The following is a 21085-nucleotide window of genomic DNA, read 5'->3' on the forward strand; positions in this document are numbered from 1 at the left end:
GGGACGCGATATGAGCGTGTCCGTTGGGGGCAGCTCATAGGGAGGGTCAGCAGGGCTGGGGCGTTGCCATTCTGCCTGGCACCAGATCAGGTAAGTGGGGGCCCCCCCTGCACAAGAGAGGGCCCCCCCACTCTAGGGGAGAGGCAGGTGGGAGCAAGAAACCCCCACTTGGCCCAGGTAGGGCCAGGGAGTAGCGGGGAGAGAGCCCCCTCGGGCCAGGCAAGGGGGGAGGGCGAGACCCCCCCACCCCGAGTCAGGCCAGGGGGAGGAAGAGAGCCCCTGCTGGCCACTGGGGACAAACCAGTGGGTGGAGTGCGCAGTCCCTGCTGCCCTGGGCTGCCCCCTGGGAAAAGTCCGAGGCCACCCCCCTCCCTGTCCTGAGCCCCTCCGTCCCCTGCACTGACTCCTGCACCCACTACCCTTTGCCCTGAGCACCCCCCCCCCGCCCCTCCCTGGCCTCCTGCACCTCCCACACCACCTGCCCCCTGCCTGGTCTCCTGCACCCCCTCAGTCCCCTGCCTGGCCTCCTGCACTCCCCCCCACGCTGCCTGCCCCCTGCCCAGCCTCCTGCACCCCCCACTCTGCCCTCCCCCTGCCCTACAGGACCCAGGCAATGGCAGGTAAGTCTGCTAGTACCCTAGAAATCAGCCTGAGGCTGAGCGGGACTACGTACACACGTGAATACGTGCAGCTGGCGATTGTGTACGGCCTGTGGTTACACCTCTCCAGCAGTACAACGGGGGAGGAAGGGTGTTTTGAGCATGTTGCACAGGGCTGGGGATTGGCAGATCCGGGTTGTGTCCCTGGCTCTCCAGCAGTGGCTTCCCCCCGGCGCCTCTGTTTGCCTGTCTGCGAAATGGGACGAGTAGTTCTCAGCGGCCTGGCAGGAGGAGCGTGTGCTTCCGCCCAGTAGTTCAGAGAGCTGTGCCAGACGAGGCTCGCCTGGGAGCATAATCCTGCCCCTGGCCTAATGGGAGGAGCAGGGAGACGCGGAATTTGCGTCCATTGGCATTGCACGGCGCCTGGGGCCTCGCGGCGCTAGACCCACACACAGAGATCTATCCTGGCTCCCTCTGAGGGGCCGACTGAGTGACAAACCCTGCGTGCAATGGAGAACACAGTTCTTGGGCCAGGCATGGTCCCCAGGGATGTCGCAGCAGCGCTTGGATTCTTGAGGTCCTACCCAGAAGACCCTTTAAGGCTTTGTTCATTGCTCCCTGGGGAGCAGGGCCGTGTGCCAGCCGTCGCTGGGCCGTGGGTGGACGTGGAACGCCGCTGGAGGTGGCTGGAGTTAGTGACAGGGCGTGTGGTTTGTGCCAGCCACCAGTGCGTGTCTCTCATCTTTTCCCTTTCTCTCCCGGAACGCAGTGCAACCCAGTCATGATCGACGCCGTCAAGGTATCTGCCGCGCACCGAGCACGCTACTTCTGGGGCAACCTGCCTGGGATGAACAGGTAACTCGTTTATTTGGGACACTCTCCTACTCCTTTCCTTCTCAGCGCCATGGGCATCTTCTGGGAGCCAATGAGGCTCTTTAGCCTGCGTTTCCCACTGTCATTGGCACATCTTAGGGTCGTTCGGGTTAATTACGTAGCTGGAGTCGATGTACCTCGATTCGAGTTTCCCTGCCGACCCCACAGGGGGAGGTTGATGGGAGCAGGAGTACTGGCCCTCTGAGTGTGATTTAGTGGGTCTTAACTAGACCCATTAAATCAAACTACAGAAGATCGATTGTGGCGTGAAGACATGGCCTTAGTAACTGATCCTGTTTCTGCACTGCACTTACCACTAGCGGGTATGTGAATCTGGAAAAACGGTAGCGTTTGGCGTTGAGGCAAAGTCTGTTGAAGTCAGTGAGACCCCTTCCACTGCTGGCACATGGGTGGGCCGTAGCAGGAATTTCAAACTCCCTCCATCCTAATGGGTTGCTTCGGCAAACTCCTGTACAGCTGACGGGACCGTGAGTCTTCTGAATTCACCTCCACCCCAGCTCAGGGTGCTTGGTTTCCCTTGCACAGTCGGCACTCTGGGTCTGATAGACTTCACAGGCCCTGCGGTAAACGTACCCAGTTCTTTAAGCTAAACTCTGCCCTGGTTCTGTTAGGCTCAGAGTCTCTTGCCTCTGCTGATACCAGTTCAGTGTTTGCAATTTGTACATGCTCAATTGCCTTTTAGAAGGACCTTGACAATCTAGTTGCCTATGCTGGACTACAGTGGATGAGAAGCTGGAGATGAGTCAACAGGGCGTCCTTGTAGCCAAGAAGGCGAATGGCATATTAGGGGGCATTAGGAGGAGCATTGCCAGCAGATCCAGAGAAGTGATTATTCCCCTTTATTCGGCTCTGGTGAGGCCACATCTGGAGTGTTGTGTCCAGTTCTGGGCCCCCCACTACAGAAAGGATGTGGACGCAGTGGAGAGGGTCCAGCGGAGGGCGACCAAAATGATTAGGGGGCTGGAGAGGAGAGGCTGAGGGATTTGGGTCTGTTTAGTCTGCACAAGAGAAGAGTGAGGGGAGATTTGAGAGCAGCCTGCAACTCCCTGAAGGGGGTTCCAAAGAGGCTGGAGAGAGGCTGTTCTCAGTGGGGGCAGGTGGCAGAACAAGGAGCAACGGGCTCAAGTTACAGCGGGCGAGGTCTAGGTTGGAGATTAGGAAAAACTATTTCCCTAGGAGGGTGGGGAGCGCTGGGATGGGTTCCCTAGGGAGGGGGTGGAATCTCCATCCCTGGAAGTTTTCTTGACCAAGCCCTGGCTGGGTTGATTTAATTGGGATTGATCCTGCCTTGGGCAGGGGGCTGGACTTGATGACCTCTTGAGGTCTCTTCCAGCCCCGGGATTCTATGAACCAACCCCTCCCTGTGCCTAGGAGGCTGTGGAGTCTCCATCCTTGGAGATATTGAAGAGCAGGTTGGACAGACACCTGCCAGGGATGGTGTAGTTCTGGGCTACTCAACTCGCGGCAGGCAAGCCGCATGCGGCCCACGGCCTGTTTGTTTGTGGCCCGTGGTGCGGTTCGGGTTTACGCAGGACTCACCACGCGGCCCGCACTGGGAACACTCCACAGCAGTGAGGCGTCTCCCAGGCAGGGCGAGCACTGAAAGACACAAGCAGATGGGTGCAGCGTGTCTAGCCCCCAGGGAGGAGGTGCCGGGAGCGCCGGGGTGTTGTGGGACGTGCTGGCTGTTGAGCCTTGTGGGCAGAGCCTGAGAGGGGCTGACTGGCTCGCTCTGGCCACAGTTGGGTCCGGCGCTGTGGCTTAAGGCTTACTCTTTGTCTTCATGCCCGTCAGTGTGAAAGAAGCTATTTGTATATATTTGCCGTGAGGGCCGGGACTGGACTTGGCCTCTCTAGGGCCCTTCCAGATCTAGGCTACTATGACTGTGTGAACGGCTCTGACCCTGCTGCATCTGATACGGCTCTGAGCCTCCACATAAAGGACCACGGGCTGGCTGGGCCCTAGAGACCAGGCTAACGTCTCTGTGCTGGAGCTGGGCCATACAAGGCCGCAGCGAGGCCCATGTGTAGAGCAGCGTCGGGAGAACCCGGCTCTCCACTCTCCTCACGCCTTCCGCTCAGCCCTTTCCACCCTCACCAAATCCTCAGGAGACTGTTCCCGTACCGCCGGGGTAGCCAACCTGCTGTGAAGCAGTAGCCCCAGCAACGAGGAGACGCTGCAGCTCAATAAAACGATGCGGCCAGCGGCGCTGCTCACGGAGTTGCCGAGCAATGGCCGATGGAATCGTCCCGCCTCCAAGCCCCGTGGAGGAAAGAATCCGGCGGGCGGAGTTCTGCCCCGCCCGTGCTGGTGTGCACGTCAGGGCGGGCGTTTCGAGGAGCTAGCGGGGAAGCGGCACCCGAGGGAGGCGGGCCTGTGAAGTAGGGGTGTTAAATACCGGTTAATGGAATAGCCGAGTGACTCATGAATTCTCAGTGGTTAGTCCTGACCTCAGTAATTCCTCATTTAGCACTCTAGATATGTTTCAGAAAATGTTCGTGTTAAGTGAAAACGTGTTCTGCGGGGTCAATTTTCCAATGAACATAGTGGAAAAGGTGGGGGCTGCGTTTCAGGCAGTGGTGTCTGCTGGGATTGGGACATGCGGTTGGGGGAGAAAGGGGGCTGGGTTACAGCAAGGAGGGGAGGGGTTTGGCTCTGGAGAGGAGAGGGGAGGGGGATTGGGTTGGGAGTATCCCCATGACGGGTCTGCGGGACCCGCACTGCGTCCGGCGGGGGGGGAGTCGCCGGGGAACGGCGCGGCGAGCACTGAACCCTCCACTGCTTTGCAGGGAGGCAGGGGAAGCCCCACGCAGCCGCCGGCAATGGGCCAACTGGGGAAACCGTGTTATTCCGGGGACGGTCGTGTAATTCAAAAAACGTTCCCTAAAAAAAAAAATCACAAAAACCTGTTAAGTGGGCACGTGTGAAATGAGGAATTACTGTATTCTGTAGTCCCCGGGGCCGGGGAGGAGCCCCCTGCCACCCTGCACTGCTGTGTCTGTATCAGAGGCAGCAGCGCGGGGTGCCAGGCGGGAGCTGGTCTGCGAGGGGAGCCCCTCACGGACCAGCTGCCTGCCACCCTGCACTGCTGCGTCTGATACGGAGGCAGCCAGAGCAGGGTGGCAGCAGCCCCTGCCTGGGCGGAGGGGTGTCTCTGAGCTCCCAGACCCAGCATGAGCCAGAACTGAGCCGGGCTACCTGGCTCCTAATACACTTCAAATGCAGAGCCGCAGCGGGGGTAGGTCCTGGACCCAGTGCAAGCCAGGACTGAGCCGGGCTGCTGGCCAGCCTGCTCAAAAATGTACTGGCAAGGGGGGGGGATGTGTATAGTCTATAGCATTAACCTATCAGCTTTTGCTTAGCAGTTAATCGGTTAATCGACTACACTATTCCAGACCTGATTAGAAACGTGAAAGAGCAGCCGGTGGCCGCGGGTGCAGCCTGCGCTGGGGGAGGAGCGGCTACTTGCGCTTTCGCTCGTGTGTGGGTGACCGAGGGAGGCAGGAGGTCTCTGGGGCGTCCCGCAGAAGTGGGGTGGGAGTAAGATTTTCAAAAGTGGCAAAGTCCCATTTTCAGTATTGGGGGGCCTTTCGGAGTCGGGCCCCATTGACTTGTAAGGAGACGGGGGCTCCTGGGGGCCTTCGTGTCTTGAAAATGAGACTTGGGCTCTCTTAGGAAGAGCTACCCCGGAGGGTGTTGCACAAATGGGTTCCCAGCCGCAGTTGCCTGTGAACAGTCGCGAACTAGCTGATTGACTGGACCTGCTGTTACTGCTACTTGACCGGCTTCTGTCAACGTACCATGGCCAGCTGTCCAGGGCAGTCGCACAGGACGGAGCCTACCATCGATGTGGTGCAGTTGTAGCTGGTTCCAGGGCGTTAGAGAGACAAGGCGGGTCGTGGCCTCCCTTTTCAGAGAACCCCGGGGCTGGCAGAGCCCTCAGGAGCCTTCGAGTCCAGCCCCCTGCCCAAAGCCGGACCCAGAGATGTAAGCAACTAGTCAACTATCCGATAAGCACAAGTGGGGAGGGGAACAGGAGCTAGTGCTGTGGGAGCCGGCTTAAAAGCTGGTTCCCCCCAGCCCCATCGCTGCAGGAGGCAGGCAGGTAGCTGCCCCTCTGCTTTTTAAACGTAACAGGCTTTCATCCATTGAAAAGGCTAAAGCGCAGCAGGGGGACCCAGTGCAGGCCAGGGCAGCTGATTCCCGGCTCTCCCCAGCACTGGGAGCAACTAACCCTGCTGGGGTTCCCCGCTTATTGACTCATCAACTCGTCCATGGAAAATCAGTCAGTTAATTGATAAAACTACAGGCAGTCCCCGGGTTACGTACAAGATAGGGACTGTAGGTTTGTTCTTAAGTTGAATCTGTATGTAAGTCGGAACTGGCGTCCAGATTCAGCCGCTGAATCTGGACACCAGTTCTGACTTACATACAGATTCAACTTAAGAACCCCAGGCGTCCCCAAGTCAGCTGCTGCTGAAACTGATCAGCAGCTGATTCCAGGAACCCCGGGGCAGAGCAACTCTGCCTCGGGCTTCCTGTAGTCAGCGCTGGTCAGTTTCAGCAGCGTCTAACTTGGGGACGCCTGGGGCAGAGCAGTTCGGGTGCTGCTGGGTTGGTCCAGGAGCGGCCGCTCCTCGGTGCTACTGGACCAACCCAGCAGCACCCCAGCTGCTCTGCCCCAGGTGTCCTGATTCAGCCACTGCTGAAACTGATCAGCAGCGGCTGAATCAGGACTCCTGGGGCAGAGTAGCTGGGGTGCTGCCGGGTTGGTCCAGTAGCGCCAAGGAGCGTTGCTGTGGGACCAACCGGCAGCGCCCCACCTGCTCTACCACAGGCCCCGGGCTTTGCTCCACATCTCCCTGGTCTGCTGAGGGGGGCACTAGCTGCATCCCCCCAGCAGACCAGAGAGACGCGGAGCAAAACGGCGGAGGACCCGGGCCGGACCCGCGGCGCTTCCAGATCAGCTGGAAGCGCCTGGTCCGGCTGGGTCCTCCGCGGCTTTGCTCAGCGTCTCCCTTCTCTGCAGACCAGAGAGACGCTGAGCAAAGCGGCTCAGGACCCGGGGCCGGACCCGCGGCGCTTCCAGCTGATCTGGAAGCGGCCGCGGGTCCGGCCCCGGGTCCTACGCCGCTTTGCTCCCCGTCTCCCTGGTCTGCTGGCTCCCCCAGCAGACCAGGGAGACGGGGAGCAGCTTTTCTCGCCCCGGAGGAGGCGGGCGGCGGGACCAGGCGTCCCGCCGCTCCAGTCCTCCGGGGTGAGAAAATACCCGTTCGTAACTGCGGATCCGACATAAGTCGGATCTGCGTAACTCGGGGACTGCCTGTAAATGTAACATCCCTAGCAGGACCAGCCCCGACTCACTCAGCCCAGCCAAGGCTCTGTCATGCGAGACTTAAACACCTCTAGGGATGGAGATTCCACCCCCTCCCTCGGGAACCCAGCCCAGCGCTTCCCCACCCGCCTAGGGAAATCGTTTTTCCTAATCTCCAACCTAGACTCTCCCCTTCCCCCCACTGCAACTTGAGCCCATTGCTCCTAGTTCTGCCATCTGCCTCTCCCCGTCCTTTTCGGAACCCCCTTCAGGGAGGTAAGGAAGCTTTTATTGGGCCAGCTTCTCAGCCCGAGAGTCGCCGACGACCTAGGATCTGCGTATTCCACCAGCCGGCAGCCTCGCAGGAGGGGAGGGGTAGCGGGCCCATTCTGGGCTCCATTTTGCTGTGCGGATCAGGCCGCTGTAGCAGTCGGGAAAGGGAGATCGGGGCAGTGAGATGGGGGAACGGGCAAGTGACTTCAGTGTCCGGGGTCGTCCCGAGGATTCGCTGTGTGTGGTGGGAGCGTGCGAAACCCCGAAGGGCGGGGGCAGGGCGAGCAGCCCTCGGCTGGGGAAGGAAGCGGCGTGTTTCCTCTCTTGGGAGAAGGCCTCGGCGGTTACTCTCACTGCCCCTCGCAGAGGGGATGGATACCTGGCCCAAAGCTCTGTGCTGCGGGGTGGGCTGAAGAGCTGTTTGCAAAGGGAGGGCTGCCCCGGCGTGCTCCCATCCTCTGATCAGAGACTGGAATGAATCCGAATGTGTCTGGCGTCGGGAAACCGACCTACCGGAGCACGAGTGGACGTTGCCGCGGGGCCTCTCCGTTTTCTGTTCAGATTTCTCAAACCGGCGGAGGTTTGGTTTCCATCCTGCTCTCTCCCGGCCCCTCTCCCGGCTGCGCCGGCCATATGAACGTGGGAAAAGACGTGAGCCGAGGCCGGGCATGCAGTTGCTAGGCGGGGCACAGAAGGGACGTGCACGAACCCCAATAATCAGTGGCCAGATTTTTTTGGTGCAGGTTTTTCCCCTTCACAAGGAGCCTCCAATCAATATTCACATGGATGTATTTGAAAAAAGCCAAGAAACCCCCCTCTGGTCTCTGGCGGGTTTTGTTTTTTTGTGAAGTCAGAGGTATTTCCCCAATTCTTACACCTCGGCTGCGTCTAGACTGGCAAGTTTTTCCGCAAAAGCAGCTGGTTTTGCGGAAAAGCTTGCCAGCTGTCTACACTGGCCGCTTGAATTTCCGCAAGAACGCCTGACTTCCTACTGTCTGAAATCAGCGCGTCTTGCGGAAATGCTAAGCTGCTCCCGTTCGGGCAAAAGTCCTTTTGCGCAAAAGGGCCAGTGTAGACAGCTCAGATTTGTTTTGCGCAAAAAAGCCCCGATCGCGAAAATGGCAATTGGGGCTTTTTTGCGGAAAAGTGCGTCTAGATCGGCACGGACGCTTTTCCGCAAAAAGTGCTTTTCCGGAAAAGCGTCCTGCCAATCTAGACGCGCTTTTCCGCAAATGCTTTTAACGGAAAACTTTTCCATTAAAAGCATTTTCGGAAAATCCTGCCAGTCTAGACGTAGCCCTCTAGTTTACAAACAGAACCAGAGTCCGCAGCTAGTTGTTACTGTCATGTGTCCCCCCCACGGCCTCTCCGGAGTCTTCGCTTTTCGGGAGGTGTCTGGATTCTGTTGCCTCCTTTGCGTACTGCTGGCTCATGCTGAGCGGGGCTGGGTGAGGGTTTCCTAGCGGCTGTCGACCCGCTCGACTTCTCCTCGGGGGTGACGTTGGATTGCCGCGTCTTTAAAGGATGCTCCCTTCTCTGCTGCAGCGGAGGGAGCCGTGGGGTCCGCGTGGCGGACGAGAGACCGTAGTAAATTGTGGAGTTTGGAATGTAATGAGCTTTGCCCGTTCTCAGGCCTCTGGTAGCCTCAAGGACTGATAGAGTTGAGCTTCAGGACTGCTTGGAGTACAGTAGGATAGCCAAGGTAAGCCGTGCTGCGCAGCCCTTTCCCTTAGCTTCCCCGGGGCTCGCTGGTACTTCTCGGCTTGCCGTGAACAGCGCTTCGTCAGGGCTCGGGGGCTCTGTGGCCTCGTGCGGCCTGCTCTGCTAAGGGGCGGTCTGGCGGCTGCGCCCGCTCGGTGATTTCCTCTCTGGGATTCTCTGCCTTCTGACCTTGAGGGAGATTCCCTCATTACACCCCTACTGAGGGATTTCTCTGGTTCCAGCCCCCCCGCCCCGCCCGTACTCTCTCGTCTGCGTGGTGGCTCCGGGGAGACAGAGGGGACTCGGCTTCTCTCTCCTTCCCATGGGCTTTCTGAAGCGGGATCGTCCGCCCAGTGATGAGCATGTCAAACGGAGGCCCAAAGCCGAGTGTTTGCCTCTGCTTGTGGAGACTCAATGCCAGGTGGGCCAGCCCTGCTTCACGGGCACAGCCCCGGCCTGCGACTTTTCCTTGTTCCCAGCAGCCAGCGCTGCTCCTGCAGGAGCCACCAACGGCTGCTCGCCTGATCTCTGCATAGGTCGTACGTGTGCGCGTCCAGGAACGTCTCCGCGGGTTCCCCCGCTTCTTTAAAGGCGGACGTACGGGCGCTGCGGCAGCCGTGGCCGGTGCACATTGGTGTAAACACTCAAAGTACTGGCCTGCCGAGCCCTGCTCCCGCCTTTGGCCTTCCCTGCCTAGATCTGCCCTGTTCTCAGCACTAGACAGGGGCGCCGCCCGCCGCACGGTCCCGTGACCCCGAAGACGAGAGCTCACGGGCTCACGGCAACTCTTGTTCTTTTGCTCTTCAGTTGAGGAAGGTGCAAACCATAACGACCAAATCCAACTCCCTCAGGCAGGGGAAAAGCCTGCAGCTGCCCGTGCTCATGAACGGGAAGGAAGACAATTTGTGGTGCACTGAGTTAGAAAGGTGAGCGGCGCTCGCAACGGGGGCCCCCGCACCGGGGCTCACACTTGATTTCTCCCGACCCAGTTAAAGAAAATCGTCGCTGCCGCGACCCAACATCCTGTGACTGGAGCGTGGGCTCCAGAGTGGGGCGGAGGATGGAGCTTCGAGGGGAGGAGGGGACTCCGGCTTTGGGGGGAGGCGGGGCTGGGGAGGGAGGGACTTACCTCGTGCAGCTCCCGGTCAGCGATGCAGCGGGGGGCTAAGGCAGCTTCCTGCCTCTCCCAGCCCCGCAGACCAGGCTGCCCCCAGACGCCGCCAGCAGCAGGTTCCCAGCCAACGGACGTGCGGGGCTAGTGCTCGGGGCAGTTCGCAGAGCCCTGTGCTCTCCCTCTGCCCACCTAGGAGCCGCGGCCACTTCTGGGGCGCAGTGCAGTCTGCGCTGGAGGGAGGTGGCAGGTGTGCAGGGCAGCCCGGGTGGGGGGTAGGGGCAGGCGAGGGCTGGGAGCAGGGGCTCTAAGCTGGCTGTTCTTCAGCAAGAAGCTGAATCCCCCTTGGAAAGGGCCTAGGAGTTCGCACTGCTGGCGGGCCCAGGAGCCCGTGAGGGGGACTGCTCCGTGGTTTGGGGACCCTGGGAGCTTTGATGATGGGAAGAGCCATCAAAGCTCCCAGGGTCCCTGGGCAAAGGGGACTTGGGTGTGTCGTCTGGCTCTCCCCGGGCATGGTTGGCAGAAAGCTGGCGCTGCGGGGAGGGGGGGTTGATTTTAGTCCGTCGGCAGGGAAAGGGGGCTCCGTCATGGCAGCGCTCCCGGTGCTGTAACTGTGTGTGCGTGCCGGCAGGCTGCGCCTGTTCCGTGCGTTAGGGGATTCCACACGCTCGGTGCTTGATGAGACTGGCTTTCGTGTTGCTCCGGGGGTCTCCGGCGCCTGACCCTCTTCTTGGGCTCTTCAGGCAGGCGACTGGACAGACACTTGCACCCCCGTAATCCAGGTGTCCCTGAGCCGCCAACACCCATGGTCAGACCCTGGCGGGGGAGGAGGGAGCCAGCGCTGTGCGCTACCCCTCACGCTTCCCCTGCTGGTGTATGGCAAAGCGCCGCTGGGGAGACTTTTCGTCACCGCTCCTGGGGGCGGCGGGGGCTGCGGAGCCACATGTGCTCCCAAGCGTGGGGTGCCCTCTCATGGCCAGACCCTGACCCCTCCTCATCCTCCTCCTGCTCCCTCCCTCCCAGACCCTGCACCCCCCTCCTCCTCCTGCACCCTCCCTCCCAGACCTTGCACCTCCCCCAGTCCACTCCTGCACCCTCTTTCCTTCCCTCCCAGACCCTGCACCCACCTTGCTCCGGCACTTTCCCTCCCTGACCCCGCACCCTCATGCCAGTCCTCCCTCCCTCCCAGACCCTGTACCCCACCCCAGGACACTCCTGCACCCTCTCTCCTTCCTTCCCAGACCCTGCACCCTCCCTCCCCCAGCACCCTTCTTTATGGCAAACACCCGTGGTTCTGAAAACTCCGTCGTCTGGCGTAGCCTGTTTCCCAGCGTGCCGGACCACGGCGCTCCAAGTGTGTTCATGTTGCAGTGCCCAGCCGCACTGCCTGTACCCCAGAGCCCACGGGTGCTAGTGACATTCCTGCATTTCAGTCTAGCGCTGCCCAGTCGTTGTGGCGCGGGCCCAGTGCTGGGCCCCAGAGAAGAGGGACCGTCCCTGCCGTGGCGTAATACAAGAGAACCAAACGCCGAGCTGCGCGGCAGGACACGTGTTCTCACCGTAGCACGGCTCGCGTGGCAGATGGAAACAGAAAAGCCGCGGCACACGAACGGAACTAGACACGCTTTTATAGCCGGTGGCAGGCGCTATTGTTTTTTTCAGGACACAGCTCTCTACACTAGGGGTGGGGAATCTTTGGTGGGTCAGTGGTCACTGACCCACAGAAAAATGCGTTGGGGGCTGCACACAAGTGAGGGGAAAAAAGCCCCTGCCTGACATGGCCCCTGACGGAGAAGGAGAAAGGCCCTCCCCACGTTCCCCTCACACACCAGCGCCTGAAGGGGCCTAGGCTAGTCGATTTGGGGGGGGGGGGGAGGGGATAGGGCTGGAGCACCAACACAGGCTCCCCAATGCTGGGGGGAAGCCCCGAGCCTCAGGGGCCAGATCTAGGCAAGCGGGAGGGGCACGGCTGTATGATGACGGTGGTGCTGTGGCACACGGAGAGGGGCGGGAGGACTCTCGCTTTCACCACCGGTGCAGGGACGAGGCGGGGCCTCTGCCTTCCCGCCCCTTCGTGAGACCCGCCTGTGAGCAGCCCACAGGCCACGGGCGTAGAAATAATGCAGGGAGGCCAGGCAAGGTCACGCCATGCCAGCTGTGTGTCACACGGGGAGGATGGGGCTGTCTCCATGCCAACAGCGAGGCGGGCATGGACACTGGCCAAGAGCCACAGCCCAAAACGCCTTCAGGGCCGTTGCTCGCCGTCTGTGGGGGAGAACCCAGTGGTGCGGGCGATGCTGCAGGTCAGGATTCCGGCCCTCGGGAATTCCCCAGTGCCTGCCCGGACAGGACCTCCTCGACGCGTAACTGCTGTTCTAACCGTCCCTCTGCTCTTCCCTCCCCCGGCAGGATCTTTGGCTTCCCCCTTCACTACACCGACGTGTCCAACATGGGGCGTGGGGCTCGGCAGAAGCTGCTCGGGAGATCGTGGAGCGTCCCGGTCATTCGGCACCTCTTCGCCCCGCTCAAGGATTATTTTGCCTGTGAATAGCAGGGATTCCCTCGTCTCCTCCGGTCAAGATGCACTAGCTCAACAGCGTGTGTGGGAGCGGGAAGGAAGAGAACAGCCCACACGCTCCATCACTTGGTAGGGAACGGTCTCCCCAGCCACACGCTTTGGGGCGGACGTGTGGCCCTGCAGGGCGAGCGTAGGAAACTTTAACCAAAGAACCTGCTAGGGGGATTTTTTCAAAGGGACAGAAAGTATCGGAACACTCTTTAGAAAGTATTGAAGGCAGATGCTAGCTTGCCTCACTCAGGAGACTGTAGGGATGGTGGTTGGAGACCCTCTTGTCTCACATAGTGCATTAACCATTCCTTTTACTGTACAGTTGGAAAGTAGTGAATCACCGGCTGGGTGGCCAACGCAGCTGGCTGGTGTGCTGCAAACAAACTTGAAATAGTTAGAAACCATGCTTTTTTTGACACCCAACCTCTAAAAACAGTTGCTAGGACATCAGACCTGTAGCCACAGGGATACAGAACCCTTTCAGGTTACATACACTGAACGAACAAGCGGGAGACATGAAAAAAAAAATCGCTTTTTACATTTTTTTTTGTTCGAGTTCAATTTTGTTTTTAAACTTTTGTTGCTGCTTTCAAGCATTACATGAGAATGTGGAAATTCCTAGACCTGAATGTAGCTGAAACTGAACTGTGAGGTGATAGAATTACTTGTCTAGTTAGAAGTGTTGGTGTGTGCGTTCGGCTGTAGTTTTGCCAACACTCCTTCCTTTTTACAACCTTCTTTTCACTTGTACATTAGGCAGCGCGGAACAGTTTGAAAGGTGAAACATGACTCAGTTCAGGGAGCATGTGGGCTCCAGGTCACTAGAAGGAAATTGTTCTCTTAACACTTTAGCAAACCAATGGGCGGGCAGGGCCGTGCTGGGTGTTTTTTTAAGAACCTCAAAACTAACAGTCTTCTAGCCCTAACTGTTGCTGGACCCCCCGAAATCCGACACAGCCACTCCACAGAGAAGCTGTCGCAAAATCTAACCTGGTGCAAGGAATCCTCGATCAGAAATATGCGGAGCGGGCAGCATCACAACCTCAAGTCACTTTAGCCCCAATCCCGATCCTATGAAGTCAGTGGGGTGAAATCCTGAACCCATTGATATCAAGGGCAAGACTTCCATTGACTTCAGCACAGCCAAGATTTCACCCTAGGAATTTTGCCCGTCGCCTGGTTAATGGTGCATTCGTCCTGGCTACAGCAGGGCTGGAGCAGGCCTGCGTGACTGGAAAAGGGAACCCTTCCGCCGTGGTGTAAACACTCCACGCCCCTGCCCTTTCCCCCGGGAGAGCCATTTTATTTCTCCTCTGCCGTCCCGGCGCGCCCAGGGAACGTCTGCTCAGAAGCACAGCGGGCCACCGTTTTACTCTGCTCTTCGCCTGCCTGCAGGCACAGGGATAGTTTGCACAAAGCCACGTCCGTGGCTCCATGCACGCGCCTGTGTTGGGGGTGTGCCTGGACCCACGGGGACCGGGATGGTGCCCTTTGCTGAGCTGGGTCAGACCTGAGCTGGAGTTCCGGCTTCAGGCTTGAACAGTCCAAGATGGGGCGAGCATCACTGGCTCCTTCCTGCCCAACCCGCTGCCGTGCGCTCAGAAGGGGACTCCCCCGGTGGGCCGGGCATGGCGATGGGGGCTGCAGCAGACCCACTACCTCAGCGCCTCGCTGATGTTCCCATCTTGCCTCCTGCCGAAGCTGAAAGGAACTCCCTGGCTGCTGCTCTGGAGACGGCCTGGCTCCGAAGATTCCAGCGACCACGCAGGAGGGCTGGGGAAGGCTCCCCTGCACGTTGGACGGACGCCACGAGGGACGGGCTCGCTGGCAGGTTGACTAAAGCAGCAGAGGGACGTCCCGCTTCTTTCCACAGGGTAACGGCGCTCCTGGCAGAGCTCCCCCTCAAAGTGGCCCCCTCGTGGGCCTGTTGGCAAGCACCATCCCGACCTGCAGCTCCTCCGTCCTCTCCTAGCGCTGCTCTTTGCTCCACCAGTGGCCCCCGGGTCGTGCAGCCTGTTTCGATGCTCGCGCCTGTGGAAGTTCTTTGCTGACTGGCATGAAGTGTGGCGGTAGCGGATCTGGCGGAAAGCCAAGGGCGCTGCGTCCAGGCGAAGGGTTGAGCAGGAGACAGACCAGCGGGCTCTGGGCAGTAGCTGGGCGGGCTTCCGCGTCTTCAAGCAGCTCTTGCCTTTCTCAATTAAGAGACACCTCTGTGTCTTAGGGCAAGGGAGGCCTCGGCCCGGCCCTCCGAACAGCCTTGCTGGTGATGTGAAGAGCTAGGCCCAGGGTCATCTTTCTGCATTGTGCTCAGCGTTCCTAAAGGGCAGCCGCCCCTTCCACCAGGATCCCTGAGTAGTGAGAGCGTCCCGATCTCGGCTCCTGCTGCCCCTCCTTGAAAACAGGAGATCCCTGTGCATCTCCGTCCCAGGCCTGAGGGGAGGGCGTCATCCCCAGCGGATGAAGGGCCTCGTTTCTCACTCCTGACCCTGCGTCAAGCTCTTGGATCTACATGTAGGTGGTTTCCCACTTCCAGCCGCAGCGTCAGCCTGCCTCTTCTTGATGGCCAGACTGGGAACTGGCAGCAAGAGGAGGCAGGTCATGGCCGAGGGAGACAGCGGTTTCCCCAGAGGAGAGACTGAGCCGTGTTCTCCTCTGTCCTACGTGGCACTTCCCTCCCAGTGGCACTTGGAAGCCCTGCCACGTAGCATGTGCCCAGGTGAGACCCACTTGAGAATGCACTGAGTTCCGAAATGCTGGAACCTCCCCGGGCAGCGCTCTCCTATGCTACCTCCATTCCTTCTAGGCAACTCAGGGACAAGAAGCAGCCGGTCATCTCACACCCATAAACTATGTAGCGGAGACGTAGGAGGCCCGACGTGCAGTGGCGTAGGTGTGCAGAATGCTCGTCTGGTGAGCATGCAGCCTACACCTCTGCATGCATTGATGCCCGCGCAGCTGGCGCATTGGGTGCCTCTGCGTGCAGAGTTGAGGAACTCTGCAGGCGTTTGCCGGCCAAGCTCATCTGCAACTCTTGGACCAAAAGCTTCGCTCTGAACCCTGACCCTCTTCTGGATCTGGATGAGAACACTAATCCCTCACCCTCACCCTACTTGCTGTCATGTGAAAGCCTTTTCTAGTCCACGTGGGTGCACGGCGGAACCCCGCAGCAAAATAGTTTTGCATGTTTGCAGGAGTCTGCCCACGTGGAGCTCGAGGTAGGATTGAAGCTTTAGAGTCAAACGAGACCAGGAGATTACGAAATCTCCGTTTGAGTCCACCATTTGTTTTAGCCTTGGCCCTTTTTTCAGACTGGATTAACACATGACCTCAACTCAGGTCCGCCTTCGAATACTCTTACCCCAGTTTTCATCTCCTTCCCTTCCTCATCAAAATTAAAATAAACACACAATGGTGGAAAGATTTGGAAAGCAAACGAAGATCAGGAAAAGAGGAATAAAAGTTCTTGGCATTAAATTTACAATTTTTTCATGTGATCTTAGACAAAGTATTTTTCCCTGTAAAATCTGCCTTTTACTACATGTTTATAAAAATGTCTTAAGGAGAGACCTGCATTTCAGGAATGCTATTTTATTGAATCTTATCAGCTTTGTACTCTTCATTGGTGCTATTTTTTTAGACTAAGGATTTTAATGTTCAAATGAGTGTGGGTTTTTATACGATCTTTTAAAATCACAACCAGCTTGTATTTTTGTTTTGTTGCAATATTTCAGGTTTTCTGTAAAATGGACCCAGTACCAAAGTATGAAAAATCAAAACTGTGCCTTGTCTAAACAGTTTACTCATTTTCTTATGGGGAAAAAAAAAAGGATTAATGCCAAGAGTTTACCTGAGCATTTATCATGGTTTAATTAAAATCAGTATTTCTATATGACTGGACAATTATTTTTTTAAACAGAAACAAGAGAAAGTAAAAACACGGCACTATGCTTGGAAATGGGGATGGTGAGAAAGGTGCTTAAAAGAAATTCGGGGACCACTTAATATGCTCTTAATGAGCTTGGAAGCTTTGTCCACTAAGCATCTTCAGTGCCTAGCTGAGATGGGTAGATGGTGGTTCCCAGGGATGCCTAGCTGTTTGGTTTAGACTGAAGTGAAAGCCAGCTGAGCAGTGGGCCCACACATACAACCCTGCTGAGGACTTAAGGACTTTAGGGGTTCCTAGAGCTGGCATGTGTCACCGTATGAGTCGTTGGACCTGCCCGCATCAATAAGATGAACAGGACTCGGACTACAGCCTGATACGGCAAGTGCTGAATCTTTCACCTTAAAGTGAAGTGGGTCCCCCGCCCCCCCGCAGGAGTGAGCCCGGAGGAAGCCAGAACCATTGTCCAAAGAATGTTGGTCTTGTGCCTCAGACGCACTAAGGATTTTCTTTCTTCCTTTGCTTTCCTTTCCATAACCCAAGGGAGTGGGTGGGCGCCATCCCACCCACTTCTAAAACCCCTCCCCCAGCCTTGCGGGACGGACGACTGGGCTCAGGCGTCAACTAATTACGGGGGGACAAATAATGAAAAACAGGGTCGGGCTGCAGGTCAAAGGTTTAAAACAAGGGAACCGGACGGGGAGAACCCCGGACAGCGCCCGCTGCTCCTCCAAGCTGCCCAGGGAGCCAGTGGACGCTGCCCAGAGGAGCTTTGCCCGGATTCGTGAAACTAGGGAGGAGCAGAAGTAGGCCCTAAGGTCGCAGAGCGCCCCTTGCCCAGCATCCGCCTCCTGGTGTGGTATATGGCGGCTTTCGCCAGGGTCAAGAGGAGGTTGACAAGGTCTGTTGACTTTGTGTGGCCACGGATGCGGGGGGGGGGGGGTGCATAAATGAAATGGTGAGGGGAAAAGTGCAGCCAGGACCTCAGCAGGAGGTTCTGGAGGAGCCGGAAAGGGGGCTGCAACCTGGTGTATCCTAGGTAGGCGTGTGCCAGGTTTTCCCTCAAGCCACAAATGGGGCAGGTGGGGATAGGGGTGAACCGTGCCAAGTTCATGGCTCCATGAAGGAATCGCCAACTTATGTCCCCGATGGGCCATGGGATTAAGGTGGAGTAAACACTGACCCATGGGGGTTTCCTGCCCTCGACAGGTCTTAGATGGTCCCGCCATTTGGAATTGGGGTGGGACAGGAGGGTGTGGAAATTATCGTGTGGCACATGAGCGTGTACAGGTGGTTTCTGGGCGTGGTTCAAAAACAGACCAGTTAATGATTTATTCTTGCTGATGAAATCATCTGGCAAGAAGCATCTTCTACAATTACAAGTCTGCTTATCACCACGGATCAGTCTTATCATGGAGCCTGTGTTGTTCTGGGCATTAAGCCACAGCGAGCTTGTGCTGAATTATGAAATGAGCCCTATTTCATACATTAGGTAACACAGCAACGCAGCTTCCTGTGGCTGCAGCCCGCCACTTACTCCTGCCCCTTGCCGTGGACAAGGAAGTCAAACTTTTTGTCTCTGCAGCTCACCTCACAGCCTTGCCTAATGGTTATAGCTGCTGGCTGCTGTCTTTAGGGGTGTGTGTATCTCACAGGATGCCTTTGTGTGCAGCTCAGGGAGTCAGAATGAGTGTTGCAGTGTGTTGGTGGCCTTTGATGTACCGGAGGCCAGACTAGACACGGAGTCCCTTCCAGCCTTAAATGCTATGCTTCTGTGTCTCACAAATGTCTAGTTATTCACACTGGGCAAATGTATGGGTTTTAGTAGGAGCGGGTTCAGGACTTTGCTATTAATTCCATCAGTCCTAAGAACCATCCTCTTCATCAGGGCCCGTGACCAGGAGTACTATACCTGTGAATAAAAAGTCTCAGAGGCGTCACCGGGTTAGTCTGTTACTTTAAAACGAGTCGGTCCTGTGGCACCTTAGAGCCTAATCAAAATATATGAATCGTGAGCTTTTTGTGGGTAAAACCCACTTCCTCCGATGAATAATTTGGCTGCTGAAGTGGGTTTTACCTATGAAAGCTCCTGATTCTGTATACAGGCAGTCCCCGGGTTACGTACAAGATAGGGACTGTAGGTTTGTTCTTAAGTTGAATCTGTATGTAAGTCAGAACTGGCGTCAGCCACTGCTGAAACTGATCAATTTCAACCACGGCTGAATCTGGATGCCAGTTCTGACTTGCATACAGATTCAACTTAAGAACCCCAGGCGTCCCCAAGTCAGCTGCTGCTGAAACTGATCAGCGGCTGATTCCAGGAAGCCTGGGGCAGAGCAACTCTGCCTCGGGCTTCCTGTAGTCAGCATTGGTCAGTTTCAGCAGCGGCTGACTTGGGGACGCCTGGGGCAGAGCAGCTGGGGTGCTGCTGGGTTGCTCCAGTAGTGGCTCCTCGGCGCTACTGGAGCATCCCAGCAGCACCCCAGCTGCTCTGCCCCAGGTGTCCTGATTCAGCCGCTGCTGAAACTGACCAGCAGCGGCTGAATCAGGACGCCTGGGGCAGAGCAGCTGGGGTGCTGCCGGGTTGGTCCGGAGCGGCGCTGTGGGACCAGCCAGGCAGCCCCCAGCTGCTCTACCCCAGGGGTAGGCACGAAAAGCCTGGTCTGCCGGGGGGGGGGGCACTAGCTGCACCTCCCCCCAGCAGACCAGGGGGACAGGAGCAAAGCCTTGGAGCTGTCCCGCTGCAGACGTGCTCCGCAGCTTTGCTCCTGTCCTCCTGGTCTGCTGGGGGGGTCCAGCAAAGCCGCTGGACCCCCCCAGCAGACCAGGGACACCAGAGCAAAGCCGCCGCCTGGGCGGCTTTGCTCGTTTGCCCGGGAGCAAAGCCGCCCAGGCGGCGGCTTTGCTCGGGTGTCCCTGGTCTGCTGGGGGGGTCCAGTGGCTTTGCTGGACCCCCCCCAGCAGACCAGGGGGACAGGAGCAAAGCCGCCCAGGCGGCGGGAGTTCCGCCGCCTGGGCGGCTTTGCTCGGGTGTCCCTGGTGTGCTGGGGGCATCCAGCGGCTTTGCTGGACCCCCTCAGCAGACCAGGGAGACCGGGAGAAGCTTTTCTCGCCCCGGAGGACATGGGTGGCGACCCGCCGCCCGTGAGCTCCAGGGCGAGAAAAGCCCCGTTCGTAAGTGCGGATCCGACATAAGTCGGATCCGCTTAAGTCGGGGACTGCCTGTATTTTGGTTAGGCTCTGAAGTGCCACAGGACCACTCATTTTTATAGCTGAGTATCCACATTGTTCTTCACTCCGAAGTTGATACAAAGCCAGTGGTGCTTTATCACCTACAGCTGGGCTTCCCTTCATACTGGTGTCTTTGGGCACCTGGAAGCCTTTGCCAGACTTCTCTGCCAGAGAATGTGGTCTGGCCTCCCTGAAGAGTTTTTCTTCATTTTCTTAAAGCTCATGATACTAATTAGAAGCTTAACTGTTTTTTTTTCTGAACTGTTTTTAGAGAGCAAAGCCCGTGGAGAAAGCTGTTGCAAAAGGAACTATATATAAATTATAATTGGTTGAACCTTCTTCTCTCCAATGCGTTAGAAACTCAGGACTAGGCAGGAATTTCTAAATAGTTATTGCTAAGGAAACACTCCTGTGTGTGTTCCTCGTGCCCTTTATGTTATGCTACAACATATCACATGAGCAAAGCCACAGCTTCAAGATAAACCATAAAGGGAACTGGCTGCAAGAGATGTTAAAAATATACATGCCTCGAGAAGCAGCATAAACTTTGTGTTTTTGTTGTTTGCTTTTGCACATTGTAGTTGTAAAGATGAGCTTTTTCTGCCTTATGTTTCTATCAGTGTGCAATGGAGAGTTAAAACCAGGAGAATTCTCCACTGTGCGTCTACCAATAGCTATACAAAGTGAGTGCAGAGAAAATTACAACATGGGATGCGGAACAAAAAAACAAAAGCAAACAACAACAACCTGGGCCCTTCACTACTGACACATTCATGGCAATGTGCTTTTCCAGAAACCTGTAAGAAGTTTGTGTATGTGAGTACCGGGAAGACACAGGCATTGAGTGATGGTATGGAGGAAGATTCCATGCAGAACAATTTACACTTGCCTCTCATGAGAGGATCTCTTTTAGTCCTGGCTTGAGAATGAGCAATGGCTACCCATTTGCCTAGCCAGAGATGACTGCTGCCACATTTTCCTATTGGCAAAGTGGGGAACTATTTTATAGGCCAGGTAGCTGACGTGGCAGATGACGTGTTCCTAAAGGCCAATTCTCGGGGGAGGAGGGGGACTTACCTCCCTGAAATAGGAAAGGGTGACAATGAACCAAGTCTTTGGGGGTTGGGGGATGTCAACGTCGGGCTTGGACAGTAAGGGGAAGGTTTTGTAGACATGGCAAAGGGGATGGGTGATATGGCCACATTCTGACCCCCCTGCTGCAAGAGGAGCCCAGCAATGTTCCCTCTTCTCCAGTCATGTGTGGCATATGTGTTATTATATGCACCAAGGCATGAGCAAATGTGCACCACCAGCAGAAACAAAACCTAGCTCTGGGCACTCTGCTATTCTGCTGGGTGGCATTTGAAAGTCTTTTAAGTGGCTGCATGAGCACCCAGCTTACAGGGAACATTGGAGCCCAGTAATAGGGGAGCGAGAGGGGGGACTGGAAGAGGAAGGGGCTAGGACAGGATGGAGAGCTGGAGGTTGGGGGGGCAGGCTGAGGGGGGCT

General features: G+C 57.1%; 1 protein-coding gene across 5 annotated transcripts in view; it reads left to right on the forward strand.

Moving 5' to 3' along the window:
• The window catches only part of DNMT3B (DNA methyltransferase 3 beta), a 54512-nt gene extending 38162 nt beyond the window's left edge, over nt 1-16350 (forward strand). For 4 of the 5 annotated variants that reach the window (XM_075900822.2, XM_075900821.2, XM_075900819.2 and 1 more), the window contains 4 exons: nt 1369-1454; nt 8713-8782; nt 9589-9707; nt 12302-16350. In XM_075900822.2, the coding sequence (XP_075756937.2) occupies nt 1369-1454; nt 8713-8782; nt 9589-9707; nt 12302-12443 (417 nt within the window). In that variant the 3' untranslated portion in view covers nt 12444-16350. The remainder of the gene's footprint in view (nt 1-1368; nt 1455-8712; nt 8783-9588; nt 9708-12301) is intronic. The other variant, XM_089769767.1, reaches the window with a different exon arrangement.
• The last annotated feature ends 4735 nt before the right edge of the window (nt 16351-21085 follow it).

The sequence above is a fragment of the Pelodiscus sinensis genome, chromosome 17 (assembly GCF_052426305.1).
Source record: "Pelodiscus sinensis isolate ZL-2025 chromosome 17, ASM5242630v1, whole genome shotgun sequence".
NCBI lineage: Eukaryota > Metazoa > Chordata > Testudines > Trionychidae > Pelodiscus > Pelodiscus sinensis.